Source organism: Lactuca virosa, chromosome 5, assembly GCF_052849685.1.
Source record: "Lactuca virosa cultivar CGN04683 chromosome 5, Lactuca_virosa_CGN04683_v6, whole genome shotgun sequence".
NCBI lineage: Eukaryota > Viridiplantae > Streptophyta > Magnoliopsida > Asterales > Asteraceae > Lactuca > Lactuca virosa.
In genome coordinates this window covers 47,189,311-47,211,836 of record NC_136430.1, presented here as the reverse complement: position 1 = coordinate 47,211,836, position 22,526 = coordinate 47,189,311, and the positions used below count along the sequence as shown (strand labels likewise).

The following is a 22,526-nucleotide window of genomic DNA, read 5'->3' as shown; positions in this document are numbered from 1 at the left end:
AATAGTTGAACAAGAAAGGGTTTCTAGAACCTACTAGGTATAGCTGGTTTTGGATAAGCCATTTAGGGTTTCTAGAATAATCATGTTAGATAATAAAGGACTTGGATAATTATTGATTTGAAATATATTGTTATATTGTTCAAATTAGGGATTCAAGGGTTCCTACCAACTATAAATAGGACCCTTATGGTACCTATTTTTCGTCCACTGCTTCTTACTCTCATAGAGTCGAAATTTTTCTCTTGCATCCTCTCTCCTTAAGTCTTCTAATTGTTAATGTTTTGGGTACAAGCCATTAGAGGCACTCAAGCTTTTGGTGCTTGCTTTCCAAGGAACTTCAAGAGGATTTGGTGTGATCATTTACTATAATAATAAAAAGATGTGTAGCCCTAATCTTATATGAATTTCGATTTTCGTAGACTTCCCTATGGGTTTTTTGATGTTTGTAGATAATTGCTATCAATAGAGAAAGCATACATTCATTCTAGGTTGCATGTGAACTTAAGAGTTAAGTGTTTTTACGCTACATGTATTTTTTTTTATAACCTAGAAAACCCATCAGGAATAACCTGCATTTGGAGATTACTTGATGGATCATGTCACAAGTATTTCTAAGATGGTAATATCTTATGCCCTTAAAACAGTGACATGTTTGATTCTTGACTCGCAGTTTGTTATGCTTTGGCATTCCCCAACGTTGTACGTAAAGATAAGTATACGGGGAATGACCACGTGTTTCATGATGAGTGGGCGATGTTTTTGTATTGATCATTTGTTTTTTTTCCTTCTGAAGTATGGTAAAAGCCATGTCCTTGGTCCCTTTGATCATTCGGTGCCGACACTAAATGCATGGTCAAGCTCAAAATGGATTGATCTTGGACCAATTATGTAGTCTTTTTTTGTTTTCACCATGAGTCTCTATCCACAACGGAATATTGAATGTTTTGAGATTTACATCATTCCTTGTATGATGTTCATGTGAATATCAAGAAAAAATGAATTTTTTATCACTTACCTATAAGACTGATTCATACCTTCGAGTTTTTTTAGTACTTGTCCTAGATGGAATTCTCTATGCTACTTTTGGAGTGATGTTATACAGTTGTTGTTCCATGTGTAAGTACGATTCTATTAGAGATATTCCCTATGACACAAAAAATTTGGTGAAACTACTAATAATGCATATCCTTAGTAGGTTACACGCAAGGTATAATATAAAATCTTAGGAGAAAGAAAAATAAATAAACAAGTTATTTTGGTATTCATCATAACATGGTAGTTTAATTAGAAATTATATAAGAGAGACTTATTTTGAAATTAGACAAAATTTGACTTTAAAAGATAATTATAATTATCTTAATTGAAATCCTAGTTGGATTGGCAAGTAAAAGCATAAGTATAAAAGTTATCACTAAATCGGGCTCTCTCTCCCTTCCCTCTTGTTCCTAATAATAAACCCGAGCAAGATTATGAAACACTCATTAAAGTTTTTGTGTCAATGAATCTGAGCAGGTTTACGACACAAACATAGGTTAGGGATTTTGCGGCATGGACAAATGGAAACACAACCCTTTGTGTGGTCGAAATTATTGCTCGGCTAAGAGGAAATACACATGTGAATGACCAATATACACATTTTTTATAAACTAAAAATCATTTACTAAGTAATAATTAACATAAAAACTATTAATACTAGAATACCAGTGGGAATGTACATGATTTCCGATCATACCAGAATGATGAATAAGAATGATCAATGTAAATAATCGACAATTGGGATGTGTGATAGTACATGTGAATCTAAGTAAATATTCAAATTTACATACATCTGTATTTTTTTAAATCGGTGATTTGATCACATGACATTGACATGAGACCGTTAAAAAATCTGAAATATTTAAAAACAATATTTATTAGTCCGCATGATTGTCTATTTCGAAAATACAGATATTATGAATTTTGATATAATCTGTTTTTTTTTTAAATAAACAAGAAAGAAAAAAATGATTTGGCATAAATTAAGGTTATATTAATATTATTTAAGAACTTGTATTTGTTATGTCAACATATATTGTAGTTATACATGGGTACACATTTTTCCATTGTTTACAAAAATATCAACTCCATTTTTAGCCCTAGACTTTATTCATCTACCACTAATGTATTGGTTCCGTATTGCGACTATATATATATATATATATATATATATATATATATATATATATATATATATATATATATATATATATATATATATGAGACGGTTCACTTGAGATTAAAAAAAATAGAGATCTTGAGATTCAACCTAAGCCATACATTTTTCATTTGTCGCTCTAACGCTCCAGTGTACCGACAGCAGCAGTGTATGCGTAATCACAAATGATTATACATATATGTCTGTTCACAGACTGAGTAATCATATATGATTATGATAGTTGGTAGCAGAAAAGGTGATGGTGACAGAGGTGGCAGTGGTATAAGTGACGAATGTGACAGTGGTGGGGTCGGCTGGTGTAAGAGGTGGTGGTAGTGGCGGTTGTGATGGTGGAGATGGTGGCGGAGGAGAAAGGAACAGGCGACGTTATATAATCATTTATGATTATAACAGGTCTGTCGTGCTGGTACGCCGGAGGGTTAGAGCGGCAGACTTGAAATATGTGGTTGAGGTTGAATTTCACGATCTCTATTTAATTTTTAATTTCAACGGAACGTACATCTCTCTCTCTCTTTCTCTCTCTCTCTCTCTCTCTCTCTCTCTCTATATATATATATATATATATATATATATATATATATATATATATATATATATATATATATATATATATATATATATATATATATATATATATTGCCGCAAAACCCTTCTGTGTACCGGCATGACGGAGGAATGTAATATTCGTATATGAATATAAAAGTAAGTCTATTCCTGCGTTTACCACCCCCACCACTGCAACCACCACCACTGCTACCCTTGTCATCGTCGCCACATCCGTCACCAACCGTCATATTCATATATGAATAATCACTTGAGAATAGACACATATTTACTCATATATGTGTAACATATCAAAAATTACTATGTAAAAAATTTATTTTTAAAACTATCAAACCATCATTCATTCATTTTAATATCCATCATGATATGATAATGTATAAAATAGTCATCAGAGTATAGATCATGTCATAAAATGCGGCATTCTGGTGGATGTGGTGCGATCATGTCCAGCCCTTCCCTTTCAAACCGGAAGTACCTGAAACCATAAACATAAAATTTTAAGCACAAAGCTTAGTGAGTTTCCCCAAAATACCCCATATAGGAATGTAACATCCCAAAAATTATAAGGAAAAAAAATTCATTTTTAATTCAACCAGAAACACCAATTATCCTTTTTCCAATCATTCAAAAGTATTTTAGAATAAAAATAGTTATCAGAGTACAATCTCAAAATCATCTAGTTGCGGAAACATGGGTGGATGCGCTGCAATCAAGTCAGACCCTTCCCTTTCGAACCGGAAGTACCTGAAACCATAACCATAAAATTGTAAGCACAAAGATTAGTAAGCTCCCCAAAATACCACATACCATACATACCAATTGGTCCTAGCCCTCACATTGGGCCCAACCCTCCATAATGGGTCTATCCCTCATACAATGGGCCCAGCCCGACATACCATGCAAGAGTCACAGAGACAGCTAGCATCCTACATAACATATATTGGGCCTAGCCCCTTCATGATCCAAGGGCCCAGCCCAGCATACAAATAGGCCTAGCCCGTCATACAATGGGCGTAGCCCAACATATCATGCAAGAGTCACAAAGACAACTAGCATAACAGATCCTAGTGGGCCGGCATGGGTGCCTTCGACCCACGGGTACAGTGAGGAGACTCACCTCATAGTCAGGCGAAATAACTGCTATCCAAATACCAACTCTATCGATCACCTTACAATAAATAATGACCAAAACTCAAACAACAGCTCAAGATACCCAAAATACCCTTAGGTCAACTTAGTCAAAATCTTGGTCAATTCGAAAGTCAAAAATTCAAAAGGTCAAAAGTCATCCGAATTGACTCAACTGAGTACGTCCAACGTACTCAGTTTGTACGCTTGGCATACTCAAGATCCACAATCGGGCCTTTCATCGCGTACACGCGGCGTACGCCAATGTACGCCCAACGTATGTTGGCTAACTTCACTTCTTCTTTTTAAGAGCTTATTTCATTAAGTCTTTTCTACCACAGGCAGATCTAGTCCCGAAATAACATCTTACGTCATAAAGTTTCCAACTTTATGACTTTGCATGGATAAGAAGTGCTCAATACCAAAAACCCTAACTTCTTAACTCATTAAGACATCCTAGAACATGCATGGAGGAAAAGTAAGGACCAAGATTACATTTTTATGGTTCCTAATAGCTTCATAATGGATAAAGTTTCCAAATTTATCCATTAGAATGGTCCAAACAACCAAAATCTAGTTTTTAAGTCTCAGAGGGACCAAAAGAACATCTTTTTCAACTTAATCCATTAAGTCCAAGTCTCAAACCCTTAGATCTGAATCAATATGATGTTTAGATGGATAAAGTTTCCAACTTTATCCATAACAAGGTCACAAACTTTCACGATCTAAACTTTATGCACTAAAGTGACCAAAAGCTCATAATACCCAAGACTAGCTAGATCTATCAAATGCATCATCAAGATTCAAACTTTATACCTCTAGAAGAAAGATCAAGGTGAACAAAGTCTGGATCTACAAGTTCCATTGCAAGCAACACTTCTCCAATGAGCTCCGTCTTCTCCAAGATGCACCAAGAACACTCCAAAGCACTTAAACACCTTCTTTTTGCTCACAAGGATCAAACTAGGGTTATGGTTTCAAGGGAGGGTGTTGGAGAGGTGGAGGCTGGGAATGGAATGGGTTTGGGGAAGTTAAGGAGCTTAAATAGGGATCAAACCACGAAAATAGGGTTTGGGCACTGATCGTGTACGCCCAACATACTCCTGGTACGCCCAGCGTACTCAGGGATACCTTAGTACGCCCAGCGTACTAGCATGTACGCCCAGCGTACGCGGCTAACCCAAAATCTTCCTAACTTCAAATGGTCATAACTTCTTCGTTTCAACTCCGATCTCGACGATATTTATATCCACGAAACGGTATTGAGGAGCTCTACAACCCTATCTAATTACTTTTAACTTAAAACACATCGAACTAAAAATCCTTAATTTATAAAAGAAGTCTGAAACACTACTTTTCCCATTATACCCTTGGGCTCCAAAGCACAAACCAAACTCTTGGATCACATAATCTACATTACCCACATCCAAATGGGTCTAAATTTCTCCTTCCCCAATGCCCGAAGCCCTATGATAATTGATCTTCGGGTCACGACCCCGAACTATGGAATGACTTGAAACAGGGTGTTACAAGAAACATACATAACAGTCAAAAACTAAGTTGGGTCTATTTCACCCCTGAGTGCATTTCAACTCATTTGGTGTCTTTCAACCGATATTGGGTCTATTTCACCCCCTGAGTATATTTCAACTCCTTCAGTATCTTTCAATCGGTATTGGGTCTATTTCACCCCCTGATTCTATTTCAACTCCATCGGTATCTTTCAACCGGTATTGGGTCTATTTCACCCCTATAGCTAAGCATACAATAACATCAGCAAGAGTCACAAAGACAACAAGCACATACATGCATATCAACAAGTGTCACAAAGACAACTATCATTCTACAAATATAATTCAGTGGGTCGGCATTAGTGCCTTTGACCCACGAGTACAGTGAAGAGACTCACCTATCAAATGATGATCAACTGCTACCGCTCCTACTTCCGCGAAAACAGATGCTATAAACCACCTATACAGCCATACAAGGTACACCCTTAGCTTACCTTCCAAAACTAGGGGTTTGACCAAAAGTCAACACAAGTCAAAGTCAACAGTCATAGTTGACTCGCCACGTCGTGGCCCTCAAATGTCAAAAGCAGATGTAGCTTCCCCCAATCGTCACACCGTGGCAACCTAGGGTCACGTCGTGGGCACTGAGTTCAAAACATCCTAATGGGTTAAGTTGCTTCCTTTAGCCCCAAGAGCTCCAAAGCTCAGATCTAGTCCAAAATATGGTCTAGAAGGATAAAGTTTCCAAATTTGTCCATTAAGTCCACCCAAAAGAACAAAATCTCAAGCCCTAGGTTCCACAAGGCTAAAAATGGAAAAGACTCAACCATTAAGCACTTAATCCCTAAGGTCCTTAGTCCAACTTCTCCATAATGCTCCTAAGACCCCTAATGGTCCATAAAAATCCGAATGTTATGGACATGCACGACCCATGCATGTCCTTCTTCAAACTAAGTCAAAAAAGGGAACAATATGACTCAAAATCCATGCATGGTTCACAACTTACCACATAATTGTAGATCTATAAGATACATTCAAGGGACGTAGAGAACCCATAAAGTTGCAAACTTTTATCTCTTATAACCACTCAAACCACTCCAAAAAGGAAAAAACATTCTCTAAAACCTAGATCTATGTAGAAAAACACAAAAAAGTTGAAGCTTGAAGACTTACAAGGATTCCAGAAGATGCACATATATGGAGGAAAAGGATAACTTGTTGAACCAAGGCACTAACTCTTCTTCTTCTTCCTTCAAAACCACCATAAGTTTACTAAAATGAGCACAAGAGAACCAAATAGGATTAGGTTTAGGGTTTCTGGGGTTTGAGAGTGATGGAGTATAACACCCTTGTTCAAGTAATTTCATCTTTGACCCTTACTATGAGAATTATTTGCAAAGTTGGCCCATTGGCACTTATATGAAAAACGCAGAGTTGTGTATGTACGCTCGGCGTACCCAAACGTACATTAGGCGTACGTGGTTGTTGTCCAAACCCTAATTTTTAGGGTTTGAGCCCTATTTAAACATCCTTAACTCCCTAAGACCTCTCCCCTCATCAACCTCCATTGTCCATTTCATCCCTTACAAACCCTAACCCATTTTGTCAGCATCTTTGAGCCTTAGTGTGTATTTTTGGTGTTCTTGAAGGAGGAAGAAAGAAGTGGATTCACCTTGGAAACTCAAGACCATTTAGATCTAGAAGTATCTCACCCTTAAGCATCCTTTGGAGGTATAAAGTTCTGACCTTGATGAGTTATTTGCTTAAATCTTATTAGCCTTGATTTTATGTTCATTTTGGTCCCATTTGCTTGGTGTTCATAAGTATGGGTTACTCTAGCTAGAAGAGTTGTCCTTTCAGATGTTTTTAGGTGTTAGGGCTCACAAAAATGTGATCTTGGTCCTTCTATCCCTTCCATGCAAGAGCTATGACGACTTAATGGATTAATAAGTTAGGGTTTTGCTTTTGGACCTTTTCTAGCTATGAAAAGTCATAAATATGGAAACATTTATGGTTTTGGGTTGTTCTTGAAAAATGAAAATTTTACTTTAATTTTTGGGATGTTACATGGAGGCTGAGAATGAACAACCCTAGCCTCCCACTTTTTTTTAATACCCGGAAAATTATGGTTTAAGACGTCAGCGGCGGCCACGTCGTGGCCTTTACTTGCCACGTCGTGGCGAGTCAAAAGAGACCCACGACCAAAAATTTCTCGTCATGTCGTGGCGGTCCTTCCCCAGGACGTGGTGACTCCCAAAATTAAATTTTAATTAAAATAAAATATACCTCAAAAACCGGATGTTACAATATGCATATCTGGCATCGTCACAAACACCTCTGTCACCCACCGACACCACCACCTCCTCCACCATAGTCACCACCACCAACCGCCATATTCATATATGAATAATCACATGTGAATAGACACAGACTTATTCATATATTAATATACTTATATATGAATATATGAATATACTTATTCATGTATGAATATTAATAGTTTCGTCGTTCCGGAACGCTTAAGCACTTAAGCAGATTTGAAATATGCAATAGTATACTTACATTTATATTCACATATGAATATTACATTCCACTGCCGCGCCGGTATGCGGGAATGGTTTTGCGACAAAAAAAAAATATGTGACCAAGATTTGTTCTCGTGTTTTCGATATCATAATTGTTCTCATTTGAACTTTCTCGTGTGTGTGTATATATATATATATATATATATATATATATATATATATATATATATATATATATATATATATATATATATATATATATGCTTGTGCATTAGTGTTTTCATTTTACTAATTTAAAACAAAAAAATCAAGCTAATAAATGAAAATTGAGTCTCCACGTTTCCCCCCATTAAATCCTTGCTTTTACAATAATGTCTTGGTTCATTTTATTTTTTTCGTCTCCCCAAATATATCATTATTTTCTGAAATGTTTATAAAATATAAGTGATCCCGACACAATAAATGCAACAACAATTAGTGAACATAAATCTTAATCAAATACGTATGCAGTACACTTGTTTAGCCATATGACAATACACAAGACTGAGGGCTGTACAAATCTAAATTACCAACCCTGTTAAGTTTAAATGCCGTGGTGTACCTTGATCATCAAAACGGATAACAAAGGTTAAACAGTTGCACACGAAAGAGCGACGTGGTTCTAGTCGTGAAAGAAGATAATGACATACTTCAAGTATGCAAATTAAATGATGCTTAAATAGTAAAATCCAAAACACACCAAGCTTCCCCATTTGCCTTAATAAGTTCACCAACAAATAGGCCTACAAGAACCAAAAGTTTTTACACAAGTTGTTGGGAGCATAATAGCCTAAGGTAAACAAAGTCATCCCTTCATTATACTTCAACTATTTTAAAAGTAACAAGCCAGCCCACCCAATAATAATCACTTTAATTCAACACTTAATGACACATAAAAAAGATGCTTCCTAAATCAAAACCTTTTCCTTGGTAAACGGTTGGTACTTACTCATGATAACCTAACGGTAAGGGATTCTTTGGTAAATCACATTGATAACCTAACGGTAAGGGACCCTTTCAGAAACAGTTCTAAGGATTTTGATTTGTTCAGAGGATGTATCAAACGTCTTGAATGTCAGACCGATTCAGAGATGTTATCTGATTGGTTCCATTCATAGGTTACCAAACAGCTGCTTAGTCAAGTCTTGAGTTGATCCAAACTTATAAAGAACCCAAATTTGATTCCGTTTTCAAATTAAAATAATTTCAGAAGTTACAAATCTGATTCGGTATGATTCAGAACCAAAACAGATATTGTACTTAAAATAATGAAATTCTGCACCCATAATAAAATGTAAAAGCATTCTTTACGATTTCACAAATTAGATAAAAAAAAAACAAATATATAAAAATCTTGAATTTTGAAATTAGGGCCCAAAAGAGGAAGAATCTTTGGACCTGACATCGGCATGACCCTATAATTTTGTTTGGTTCAAAAGTTATGATTGTATGATAAATTAATAAAAAGAGTTTCTACATTTTTACAGTGTATTTATAAATCAACCAAATGTTTAATTTGTTCCATGTCGATTTCTTGAATTTTTTCTAGAAACAACCAAAACATGGAGTTTTAAAACTTTACGAAACTCATTTGATTACAAATATAATTTGGCTTTGAAGTTCATAATGGGGCTCACCTGGACAGTTGAGAGACTATAGTCTCTTGAAGAACAATAATGAATCACTTTAAAGTTTTGCCATTAAATGGATAGTTAAAAGATGCATCATAAAGGGTAAAATATTTATCTATTTCTTTCATTTTGTTATTTAATTATTCATTAAAAAGGTCAAAACTTGCAGTAAGTTGAAGAGCCCAATTTGATTTGAATCATCTTTTTTTCACATTGGAGTTCAATAATTGTACTCACCTGTTTGAGGAGCAATGTATTTGACAATAACAACAGGCAACCTGAAGAACATAACTCAGTTGAAAGCAACTGCATTTATTTGTTGTTTTCCATTTTGGGAATTTGAACAAATTACCAAGTGAAAAGAGGTTGTTCCAAATAAGGGTTTGATAAGAAAAGATTCTAAAACAGGTCGAATCTTGAAATCTTGAAAAGATAGTTCACCGCCTGTATATAGATGTCTTTAAAGCGAAAGAGACATTTGTTTAGTGAAAAACGTCACTGAAAATGATTCACAAAACACGTTTATGATGTAAGAAGAGTAAGATCAAGAAGACAGATAATGTATTTATATAGACATAATTGACATGAAACGAACCTCCACGAAGAGTCATTTAGGCTGGTTTTAGTTTTCTTAACAAAGAAAGAATAACATCATTATCCACTTCTTTTTTGCCTTAGAGTTAGGGTTTAGGAAACATTTATTACAAAAGGGTCAGGGTGACCCTATTCTTGAGTTTTTTTAAGAAAGGAAAAGAAAAGGAGAAGAGAGAAAATTTGGGTTTTTGAGTTTTTTTGAAGGATGGGGAAGAAATGAAATGGAAGGAAAGTAAAATCTTTTTTCCCTAAAAAAAACGATTGAGAAGGAATTTCTGATCAATTTCCTTTCATTTCCTTCCCCTCAAGTTTAAACTTGAAAACCGGGTGTTAACATTCACCAAGAAAGGCTTTAACTGTCTCTAGAAAGTTCCAAGAGTCGTGTGTTCTTTATATTGTTCATTATGGAACATTCATTACAAAAGGGTTAGAAGGGGTTCACCGAGTGCATGAATTGGATGAGGAGGCATCATTATACACATGTAGAGTTTATTTTGAAATTGTAGAAAGAACTAGAAGCTTCTTGTGTCTAGGGTTTCGGTTGAGACTTAGTATTGACACTAAGCAAAAGTTGTGAGCACAACCAGAACATTGGTTATTGTTTCTTGTTTTAAGGTTCGAGTAAAAGACTCAACTCAAAAACAAATGATTCTAGTTCAAGATTAAGGTTTTATAGCTTTTCTAGGGTTATATACCAAGCACCCAACAAACTGTCATGTCATGTAGGTAGCCTTAAAGGCATCCAAAAGATCACAAATTGGAATCCTACAAACACTCATCAATCATTACAATTTACAAGTCTCCGAAAATGCACAATGACTCCATGAAACATCATGGTACATAAGCCGGCTTATTATGTGTACGAACACCGGGTTGATACAAATTCAGATGGTGCATTGCTTTCGCGAAAAGCTCTCTCATGTCGGGATACTGAGTCAAAACAGATCGAGCACCACCTTCAATGACACTCAACACTCTAGCTTCTTCAAGAACGTTACTGTTACCCACATGTAATGCAAGATAACACAAGAGTTTAAGCCCAAGAACTTGAATCTTGATATCATCACTACTTTTCAAGAAGCCCATTATACGAGGAACCCCATTGAACTCCAAAATCGCCTTCGAGTGTTCCACACAGTTGAAGTTGTCAGGGCAAACGAATTTCGTCAATGTCATCACAGTTTCGTTAGTGACGTCACTAACTTCATGGTCTAGCTTTGAAACTAGAGGTCCAAGTATTCGAGTCTCTTTAGCAGGAAAGGTTCGAGCCAGTGAACCAATTGTCGTTATGGCTGGAACCACCAGCTCCGGGTTGGGTTCATGGTTCAGGACTCGTAGAAGCTGGTCCAATAGGGTTCTTGCAGCTGGCAAATTCGGTTTGAACACATGACGTCTTAACTCGGCGTTTGACTCGGCAACTGCAGTCAACTCGGTGACTGTCATTAAGCAATTTATCTGTAGTTGTTGGTTTTCGTGTTGGATGAGTTTTGCTAAACAAATTAATGCTTTTGTTTCGGTGATCTTCTTAGTGTTCGACAAACTCCCTTTTGATAATGTCCATAATGCCCTCGCACAACTTATCTTGAGATCGAGTTTTTCTTCGGGTGAAGCGACGTCGGTTTCTTTCTTACAGTTGAAAGATAACGAAGAACTGAAATGGTATTGGTACCCAGATGTGGTACTACTGTCATCCAGAACGACGTCGTTTGCTAAGAATGTGACTATTGGTCTCGTCACATTCTCCCTTCCGAATTCCTCCTGTACGCATGGATCAATTTCTGCCAGTTTTGACAACAGATTGATCACATTTGTTCGAACAACTACGGATGTGGAATCGTTAAGAACTTGAACAATGGTGGGAATAGCCATGGATCGAACAAAAGCGGAGATTTTTTCTCCATCGGTTGCTAAAGCGTGGAGCGTGGCAGCGGCGGCAATTTGGGACTCCGGTGACGCTCCTTCTTTTAGTAGTTTAAGAAGCGGCGGGATTCCGTCTTCGTCAATGATCATCTTCTTGTTCCGGTCGTTGTCACCGGCTAATGATCCGAGGGAATTTGCAGCGTCGACTCGGTCTTTGAGTTGCGTGGAATGGTGGACGGTGGCAATGTTGGACCAAACCCAGGCGAGTACAGGGTCGTTGCTGGCAATGGGAGGGAGGGAAGGGTTTACACCGGCGTTGTCATCCGGAACAAAAACGGAAAGGAGCCATTTGATATCGGCGATGGAAGACTCCAGAAGACTCGACACTTTCCGGACATCCGCAGCGGTGGTGATAGCAAAGACCTGACGGAGGATGCCGCTTCGTTGCTTACACTTGCGAACAAGCGTCTGGGCTCGTTCAAGATTCAAGGAGAGATTGGAGAAGATGGAGCGGAGAGGGCGGTCGTAAAATGTGGTGGAGGAGGAGGTAACGAGTCGAGCGGTGGAACGGAGGAGGTGAGCGAGTTGGGCGGCGAGTGTAGCGAGGTCGGAACAGTCGAGCTTTGAAGGTTGAAGGTCTTTAACGGATTTGACGAGTCTGTCAGCTAGTAGAATTTGGAGGGAGAGTTGTTGTTGGATGGATTTGTGGTGTTGGGCCATGGCGGTGGGCGGGAGGACAGACGGTGTCACGGTGGGGATTAAGTAGTGTTTGACATTATTGTAGCAGGGGCGGAGGTAGTATGAGGATGACTACAACTAGACTAGTTCGACTGTTTACGAATACGACTAGGGAAATATTTTATGGTTGTGGTTGTGAAGAGGAGAGAGAATAAGTGATAAGTGATGTGTTTTTCCAACACACTCACACGTAAGAAATTTCTACTTTCACATAACCTTTCTGTGGCCAAACCAATAATTTTGATTGAATGTGAAGATGATTTTGCAGTGTAAACGAGACTCCGTCCAGTCCGTCAAACCTAGACATTAATGGGTTTAGCTATCTATGTTGGTTAATTGTCGTATCTCTAGTCTCTAGTCTATATATATAAAACCAACCACGTCAACCACCCACAACTAAAATCAAACAAAAAACTAAATCTATATCACATGTATATTATATCAGATAGCAAACAAAGCAGATGTAAATTTAAAAGTGATTTTTAAAGCAACCAATATCACTACAAAGAGAAAAAGAAAAAGAAGTAGCCAAAAAAAGAGACGAAGTAGCCAAAAAAAAATCCTATAATATGACAAAGTAAAACGATACGGATATTTTACGCTTAAATAATAATTAAAAAAAAAAAAAAGAATGATGATTGTTTAGTGGACTAGTCTAAAACCAAGGGACTACTTTTAAAACGATTGACCTTAAGCAACAAGTAAAAAAAAAAGTAGGGTAAAGGAGCATATGCTTTTCCTATAGTGGCATATAGTGGGCCATATTATTATGATATATAATTAGATATTTTGAAGATATAAAGAGAGTGATACCTAATAGCAATTGTGAGGTGTCGGATATATGACCAAAAAGTCCAGTGTGACACGTGATGACTAACTACACTTATGAACCAGCTTTGAATTTCATCGGTCGTGGTCCTCCAGTCCAGTCCAAACTTATCTTAAACAAAAAATGATAGTACGTACCAAAGGAAACATATGAAATGAATTGAAGTGGAGACTGGGTCAAATTCATAGCACAACCAACCAAAGTATAATATAATAGGTCATACAAACTTGAACTACAATACATCAAAGCTTGGCAATCAAAGCATTTGAAACAGACTTAGTTGCAACGCCAACGCCTTCTTTAGCTTCATTGTCTTTCACATCCATCTCACACGCTCCTGGAGGGACATCAACCGCCGGTGAGCAGTTGAAGAATCCATGTGGCTGCATCCAAAGATATTTATTTTGTATTTAGAAAAAAATAAATTAGCAAATAAGAAATTTGTTTGATTGTTGGATGGATGCACCCACAGTTGTTGGTAGGGTAGCAGTGACAGGGAGAGGGACCATGGTCAGGGTCAGGGTCAGAGGGATTACGTGGGAATCTTGGGTAAAAAAAAAAAAAAAGTACTCATAAAGGGATTATGATATTGATTGATTGAGATAAGTTATAATAAGTAGATGATTACCTGAAGCATAAAACCAATGTGTTCCACTGGCATAACAGGCCAGTCTTCTAACCTAGGAACATGAGTGATCCCAAATACATACCTGCACACGTAGGATGGTGATGGTGATGGTGATGGTGAAGGTCAGATCAAATTCAAAGGAAATAAATAAATAAATAATTATATGTTTACTGACCAAAGTACGATATCAGTTTCCTCAAGAGAACGATTTTGCTTGACCCATGAGGCTAAGCCTTCACCGACACGTGGATTCTGATTAGGAAACTCTCCTCCAGGAAAATTCTCATCAAGTGCATACGGTGTAACCCAAAGATTATGTTTAAGAAATTCAGCCCTTCTCAAAAACTTAGCCTCTGAACCTGCTAATGGCAAGCAATTTGAACCCGGTACCAGCTTATACCCTGTCAGCTGCCCCGTCCTATTCACAGTCCGAGTGTTTCTAATCTATACATACACATACACATACACATTTCACCAATAATCTACAAAAAGATTTTTATATATATAATTCTTTTAAAAGGGAAAAGATGCTTACAATCCAATGACGAGCAGATAACTGATTGCAATCACGCATAGCTTGATTTTCAGTTTTAAGTAAAGTTTCTTCAGTGTAGAATGCATTATTATGGACGTTATCTTTCCCAGATTCTTCAACTTTCACATTAACTTCAACAACCTGAAGTGAACAAACAAAACAACACAATAAGGGTCTGTTTTGGTAAGGTGGAGCGGATTCACAAACAAATGGAATGGATCATTACGTTCCATTATCCTGTTTGGTTGGTTTGAACTTTGAATGAATCATTCAAACATTTTTTTAAATATGTTATGTACAATTAAACAACTAAAGAACACCTAACAGACTGGAAAGTAGTAATGATGCACAATCTTCAAAATCACAGTATATACCTGGTTATATGCTTCTCCAGGCTTGCAATCAACAGCCATATCCATACGAGCAACAAAAAAGTGTTGATGAACTGGCGCATACAACCCTGGTGCAATTGTTGTCCCATATTTTCTAACTTCCCCAGGCTGCAATGCCCCTAAACTCAAAATCCCCGTAAGTTTAACTTCAGCTTCAATCTTTCCATCCTGCAAACAAAACCATACACCATCATTTAAATAACTGAAAATTCATAATTAGGTTTTGAAATTATGTAAAATATAAATATAACTAACTCACCTGGTAAAAGTGCCAATAGAAACCATATTCGTAATTGGCAACAGTACATATAAATGACACTGTAAGACGCCGAGATCTTCGTACTTCCGCTAAGCCAGTTCTCCAGTCTTGATGCTTCCACAGGATTCCATGATCCTCTTCATGCATACATACACAATTTTCAATTGTTTCAACACCTCCAGTGAAGTTTGTAAAATGTGCATCAAAGTACTTGATATAACCTAGGCAGTCACATCCCTATAAAAAAAACAATACTGTTTAAGCATACTCACACGTTACAGTTACAGTTACCTCAAATTTAAAAACATAAATGAGCAAACCTTTTTAAGAGAATGAGCATTTTTTCCAAGACCATCTTCACCTGCATCAAACGCGTTCTTTCTGTAATGTGGATCGTTTGGATCACCATAAGGAACAACCATTTCAACAAAGCTCAATCTATGAGCAATTGGTCTTCTACCTCGGCTTCCATCAACATATGCAACCGAGTGTATCACTAATCCCTCCCTTGGAGTAAACCCAATACGAAAGTTCCACTGTCAACAAAAAAAAAAAAAAAAAAAAAAAAAAAAGTCCTTTTTAACATATATGTTTTACTAATATAAAAAATTAAGATGCCACATCACTACCTTTTGCCATTCCACATATTGCCCATTAACACGAAAGCTGGGCCCATCGGGCTGAAGAATTTGTAGGGGCTTTACATCACTTCGGTCAACACCACCTCGTGTATGAGCAGGAGTGTAGTTTCTTAAAGGATCAGCAGGTGGCAATGGGACAAGTTTTCGGTCTTCAAAGTCAATGACAACCATGTTTTGCATGTCAACTAGAATATAGATTCCTTCAACGGGTCGGGCGTATCCGTTTTCCATTGGGCTATCACTTTCAGTCCTACAGAAGATAAGTGGTTTTGCTAATCTTCTGCTAGGGGCATCTGCTTCACTATGATAACCAACACACCAAGCATCAACCATCACAAGATCCATATCTTCAATACCCCTCTTCTTCATAGCTTCTTGAAAAGGAAAGTACTCTTTCACAACAGCTTCGCATTCAGCATATTCAACAGCATCCTGTGATGGATAATCATGAGGGTGTCAGTAAAGTTAAATCTTTTTTTATTTTTTTTTTCGATATATATATAAGAAAAAGAATGGGGAGTAGAGTACCATGGGAGGCTGAACATCTTGAATTGTTCTTGAAGAAACGACTTTCCCTCTATGATGTCCACCACGAGTTGTTGCATGTACTTCGGATAGTTCAACAATCCATATGCTTGTTTCGTTTGATTTTTTATTGTAGACAACAAGCCTAGCTCGCCTTGGGGGAAGCTTACTAGGTATTACAGCACCACCTTTGCTTCTGGGTAGTAAAGAAGGTTGGAATGGTGGAAAGAAATATGCATCTGCAAGTGCAACAACACTTTTATCTGGTTCTGAAAGAACCACCTCCACAAACCGCATACCATCTCTGACCTGAGAAAGAAAATTCAAACACACAATTAGTATGTCATCATTCATCATGATTAAGATGATTCAAGTGTTAACAGCATATAATCCAATTAATACCTCAGGTGTCGCTCCAGCTGCCCTGACAGTTGCTACTGCTACTTTGATTTCAGCAGCAGATAACGGGTCCAATGGATGGCTAGTTTGAGCCCTTGTGAGGATTTGGATTCCTGTAAGAGTTGAGCATAAATTTGTCAAACTGCAAGTGACCATATAAGATAGTACAGTAATGTTGATTATAAACGACTTTCACTATGACAGCTAAAATCAAGACACATGGGTTACTAAGTAACTAGGCAACTATAATGAGCAACATCGGTTGTCTTATCTGATGATCTGATCTCTTCGCATATGTAGTTAGGGGTATAAGGAATTCCTAGATAAGCCACAGCTCCCAGATTCACCGTCTTGTAAAATGTAGCTCTTAAATACCGAGCTAATCTACAACCATCGTTCTTCTCTCTAACACAGACATCGATTCTTATACCTTCCATCAACACAAGGATTTAACTCTTTCTATAAACAGATTGACTGACATAAGGTTTACCTTAACGATTCGGAAAAGACAATTCGGATACCATAAAAAAAGGTCCCGAATCAACAATAGAAAATATCGACAGCCAATTTTTCATTAGCAGGTACCAAAACTTGAAGTGATATTGTCTAATACGCTCATACAACGATATTCACAGTTGTGTACATCTATCGAGAAACTACACATACGGTAATATCCGTAAAGATAGATGTATCGGTATTACTATACATATACGCATATACAAGCACATGCAACAAAACTAGAGATAAATCCCTAAATACGCATATAAATTTTTCTAAATGCCGAATATATAAGAATCGACATAAACATCAATGCAAACAGAGATATAAAATACCTTTAGTGGAAGCGGAAGGATCGGTAGTATTGATCAAGGAAGCGATTGATGTATTCTTGATCGGCATCTTCTGATCGTTGTTGCGCCAGTTCTCAACAACAACGACGTCAGCGGAAACCGCCTGACGGTGGATCGGAAGTGAATCATCGGTAGAATGCGGCGCCTTTTGCGAAGTTGAGGCCATTGTAGGGGGTTAGCAAGCTCACCAAATCCACCGTAGTAATTGCAGTGTGTACAATCTACTGACATACAGAAGCAATTCTCTCTGTGTATAATAATGATCCCACTCACTCTATCTCCCCTGACGTTAGCCTCTTCAACTGGATCAATGGATTTCGATTACAGTGTAGGAATCTGTGGATAATGAGATATCACAGCAGGAGGAGGATGAGAAGAAGAGGGAAGTAGGGCTTGTGGTTTTTTATGAATCTAAAACAGAATTTACGGAGAAGGGGAGATATATACGAAGGTGGAGAAGTAGCAGATGAAGACTGCTGATCTCACGTGACAAGAGGGGTTAAGAGGGTGTTGGAGTTGAGTATTGAATTCTTTTTGATATTATGATTACGATCATTTAAATTTTTTAATGTTTAGATAAACAGATTCTGATTTTAATTATTATCTGTTGAATATATGTTGCAAAATTGATTATGTAATACTTAATTTTTAGGAACAGATAACTACCTATAAAAAAAATTGTAAAAGATAATCTTTATATATGTTTATGTTGCATAAATAAATAATAAATCGTTTATGTATTTGATAAATTGTGATTATTATGAAAGCTGATACATAAAAGACAGAAAAAATTATCATCCTTGCATATTATTTGAATTTAAATTTAAATTTTTGTATTTTAATTGTTTAGTTAATGGGTGTTCAGTATATGTTGTAAAATTGATTATGTGATGATATTTAGGAACAGATAATTAACTATAGCAAAAAAAAAAGTTGTAAAAGATAATTGTTATATATGTTTATATTTGCATAAAAATGTAACAATTAAATAATAAATTGTTAGTATTTGATAAATTGTGATGATTATGAAAGCTAACAGATAAACGACTAAAATTATCATCTCACATATTATTTGAATTTAAATTTAATTATTTTGTTTGTCACCTGTAGTAATTTAGATTATTATTAAAGCGTTTTAAAACATTTAAGCAAACTATAACACCTGATTTCAAGTATGAATTTTTATGTTTTAATCTTGCAAGTTTTTGGGTGGCCACGGCCTGGTGAAGAAGGATCACCACGACGTGGCAGAGCAGCATGAATCGCGTATTTCATTAAGTCGTCACGACGTAGTCATGTATTGGTCATGACGTGGTGACGATAGGGTTCAAAACCCTAGATTTTGGGCCTTGAGCTCTATTTAAAGGATGTGATATGTAGGATTTGTCCATCCTTAGCATCCATCACTCTTCTATGTGTATAAGATCAAATCCTAGCCTCCTTTCAAAGCCTTTTGAGCTCATTTTGGTGATTTGGTTACCTTTGAAGGAAGAAAAAGAAGTTTTCTAATGCAAGGATCCATCAAGCAACCCATCTCCACCTTTATGATCATCTTTTGGACCATTGTAAGTCCTCAAGGCTTGATCTTTTTTGGTTTATTTCTAGTAGATCTAGGAAAGTTAGAGTATTATGGTCCAGTGTGGAAGTTGGAATGAATGGGTCTGACAAAGTTAGCAACTTTATCACTCATCAAGCTCCCCTAAAGTATTATATCTTATGGATCTAAAAGTTGAAAATGTTTTGAAAGCCATACATGAGATTTAGGTCATTTTCTTACCTTTTGACCTAGTTTGAGTGGAGGACATGCATGGGTCATGCATGTCCACAAAGTTTGGATTTTTATGAACATTTAGGGTCCCAAGAAGCTTTCTTGAAAGTTTGAACAAAGGACTTAACGAATTTAGAGTTTAATCTATTAAGTTGTCTCCAATCATAAATCACAACACAACATGTTGCTCACCACGATGTAGTGAGGGGGTTCCTACGGTTGTTTTGTCGTGTTGCTGCCACGACATGGTGACATGCTTGCCACGACATGGTGGCAAAGTCGGTCGCGACTGTTTTATTGGGAATAGCCACGATGTGGGCAGCAGTTGGCAACGGCATGTTAACCATAGTCGTTGACTTTTTGACATGGTTGTCCTTGTGACTCTTGCATGTGTGTTGAGCGGGGATCGCTATGTATGTTGGGCGGAGCCCGTATTGGTATGTGGTATTTTGGGGAACTCACTAAGCTTTGTGATTACGGTTTTCTGTTTAAATGTTTTAGGTGTTTCTGTTCTATAAATGGAAGTCCGGCTTGATCGCATTGCATCCCCTAGAGTTTTCCGCATTATTTATTTTATAACTTTACTCTAATGTTTTGAGAATATATTATACTCTGATTATCTTTTGAATGACTGAATGGATGATTTTTGGTTGTTGGAAAAATGAATTTTTACCTTATATATTTGGGACGTTTTTACAAACCATAATCGAACCTAATAATAATAATAATAATAATAATAATAATAATAATAATAATAATAATATAGGGAAGGGTTATTTGGAAAACAAAAAAACCCTAAAAATCATAAAAATTCATAAAAAAAAATACCAAGACATCACAAAACTCTTTTTTGAATTTTTTTTTATCAAAAAATCGTAGCATTTTTTACAATTTCGCTGAAAAAAAATATAAAATCAATTTTTTTTCTTTTTTTTTTGTAAAAAAATCAATTTTTTTCAAAAAAAAAATTTCAACGATTTTGACCTAAAAGTTGCGATTTTTTGATAAAAAAATTCAAAAAAAAGTTATGTGATCTCTAAGTATTTTTTTTATGCATTTTAATGATTTTTAGGGTTTTTTGTTTTCCATAGAACCTAAACCTATATATATATATATATATATATATATATATATATATATATATATATATATATATATATATATATATATATATATATATATATATATATATATATAGGGTGAGGTTCAATAGAGAATCATAATTAACCAAGGAACCAATGAACCAATCATGAGCGTCGGAAATCATAACGATCAACAGGTAAGGAAATAGATGTACACTTTTACATTGGACGCACACACAACGGATTATACCAAAAAATCCACCCTTTACAAAAAAACTTACCACTTTTTTTCGTTTAAAATTTTTTTTAGGCCATGTTTTTTATCAAAAAAAAAAAAACCAAATATACCGTTGTTCACGATTTTTCGTCCTATTTCCATAGAGATCCATGATGAATATAAAAACGAACTTTTTTTTTTTCGAAAAAAACTCACTTCATTTTCTTTGATTAAAAAAGTTAAGGTCTATTTTTTATAGAAAAAAATTAATAAATATATCAAAATTCATATTTTTTTGTACTTTTTAAACATAGATTCATATTCATGTTTAAAAAAAAATGATATTTCAGTTCAGATTCATATTGTAAACCTGTTCAGATTCACATTGTGAACCTCCTCAGATTCACAGTGTGCATAATAATAACTCAGATTCACAGTGTGAATCTGAACTGATCGGAATTTTTTCACATTGTGAATGTTAAAATTTGAAATATTTACAGTTTAGATTCACAGTGTGAATCTATACTGATCGATGTTTTTTTTTTGTGAATATTCTCAAATTCACAGTGTGCATAATAGTAATTCAGATTCACAATGTGAATCTGAACTGTTCGAGATTTTTCATATTGTGAATGTTAAAAATTGAAATATTTACAGTTTAGATTCACAGTGTGAATCTACACTGTTCGAGGTTTTTTTTATTTTTTTTTTTAATTGATGTTGATGTTTATTAATAGAGTACAAAAAATTAATATTTTTGGTATAATTAGTTTTTTTTGATAAAAATAAACTTAAATATTGAAAAAACTAAGAAAATTAAGTGGGTTTTTTTCGAAAAAAAAAAGTTCGTTTTTTATATATCATCATGGATCTCTATGGAAAGAGGACGAAAAATCGTGAACAACGGTATATTCGGTTTTTTTTTCGATAAAAAACTTGGCCTAAAAAAAATTTTAAATGAAAAAAATGAAGTGAGTTTTAATATATACTCCCTCCGTCCCAAAATTATTGTCCACAGACAAAAAACACATAGATTAAGAAAAGCAATCATTAGTTTTGTCTTTTTGAGTAAAATGACCCTCTTGCCCTTTTCTAAAACCAATGGGAAATATGCATTTGTAATTATTCAAGTTTACTTTATTAAATGCTAGGGGTAATATGGTAAAAGTTTATATCTACTTTTGTTAGTGGACAATAATTTTGGGACAAACTAAAATAGTAAGGTAGACAATAATTTTGGGACGGAGGGGGTAATCCGGTATATGTGTGTCCATTATAAAATTTTACAACCCTTCTTTTTGCCGTTGATCGCTTTAAATTCCGACGTTTTGGATTGGTTCTTTGGTTCCTTGATTAATAATGGTATATATATATATATATATATATATATATATATATATATATATATATATATATATATATATATATATATATATATATATATATATATATATATATATATACACTTAGCTGTCATTATTTGTCTTTAACTACGTGTAGTTAGTATTAAAATATAACAACAAATTTTGTCAAGATACTCTTAAATGAGATTCTTTCATGAAATTTAAATCTTTAAACTTGCAAGATGAAATTGA

At 35.6% G+C, this 22,526-nt stretch overlaps 2 protein-coding genes across 2 annotated transcripts; both read right to left on the bottom strand.

Annotated features, from left to right (window-relative positions):
• Positions 1–11,038: 11,038 nt before the first annotated feature.
• LOC145111229 (uncharacterized) lies at positions 11,039–12,787 on the bottom strand. The gene has a single exon (XM_079047523.1). The coding sequence runs from the start codon at positions 12,785–12,787 to the stop codon at positions 11,039–11,041; it is 1,749 nt and encodes a 582-aa protein (XP_078903649.1).
• Positions 12,788–13,789: 1,002 nt separating this feature from the next.
• Positions 13,790–18,326, bottom strand: LOC145114665 (diamine oxidase [copper-containing] 1, peroxisomal-like). Its single transcript, XM_079050730.1, has 11 exons — positions 17,847–18,326; positions 17,017–17,126; positions 16,618–16,923; positions 16,078–16,521; positions 15,769–15,984; positions 15,449–15,685; positions 15,172–15,357; positions 14,798–14,938; positions 14,438–14,706; positions 14,263–14,344; positions 13,790–14,017 (listed from the first exon to the last, which is right to left on the bottom strand). The coding sequence occupies exons 1-11, from the start codon at positions 18,028–18,030 to the stop codon at positions 13,877–13,879; spliced, it is 2,316 nt and encodes a 771-aa protein (XP_078906856.1). The 5' UTR covers positions 18,031–18,326; the 3' UTR covers positions 13,790–13,876.
• Positions 18,327–22,526: the final 4,200 nt, after the last annotated feature.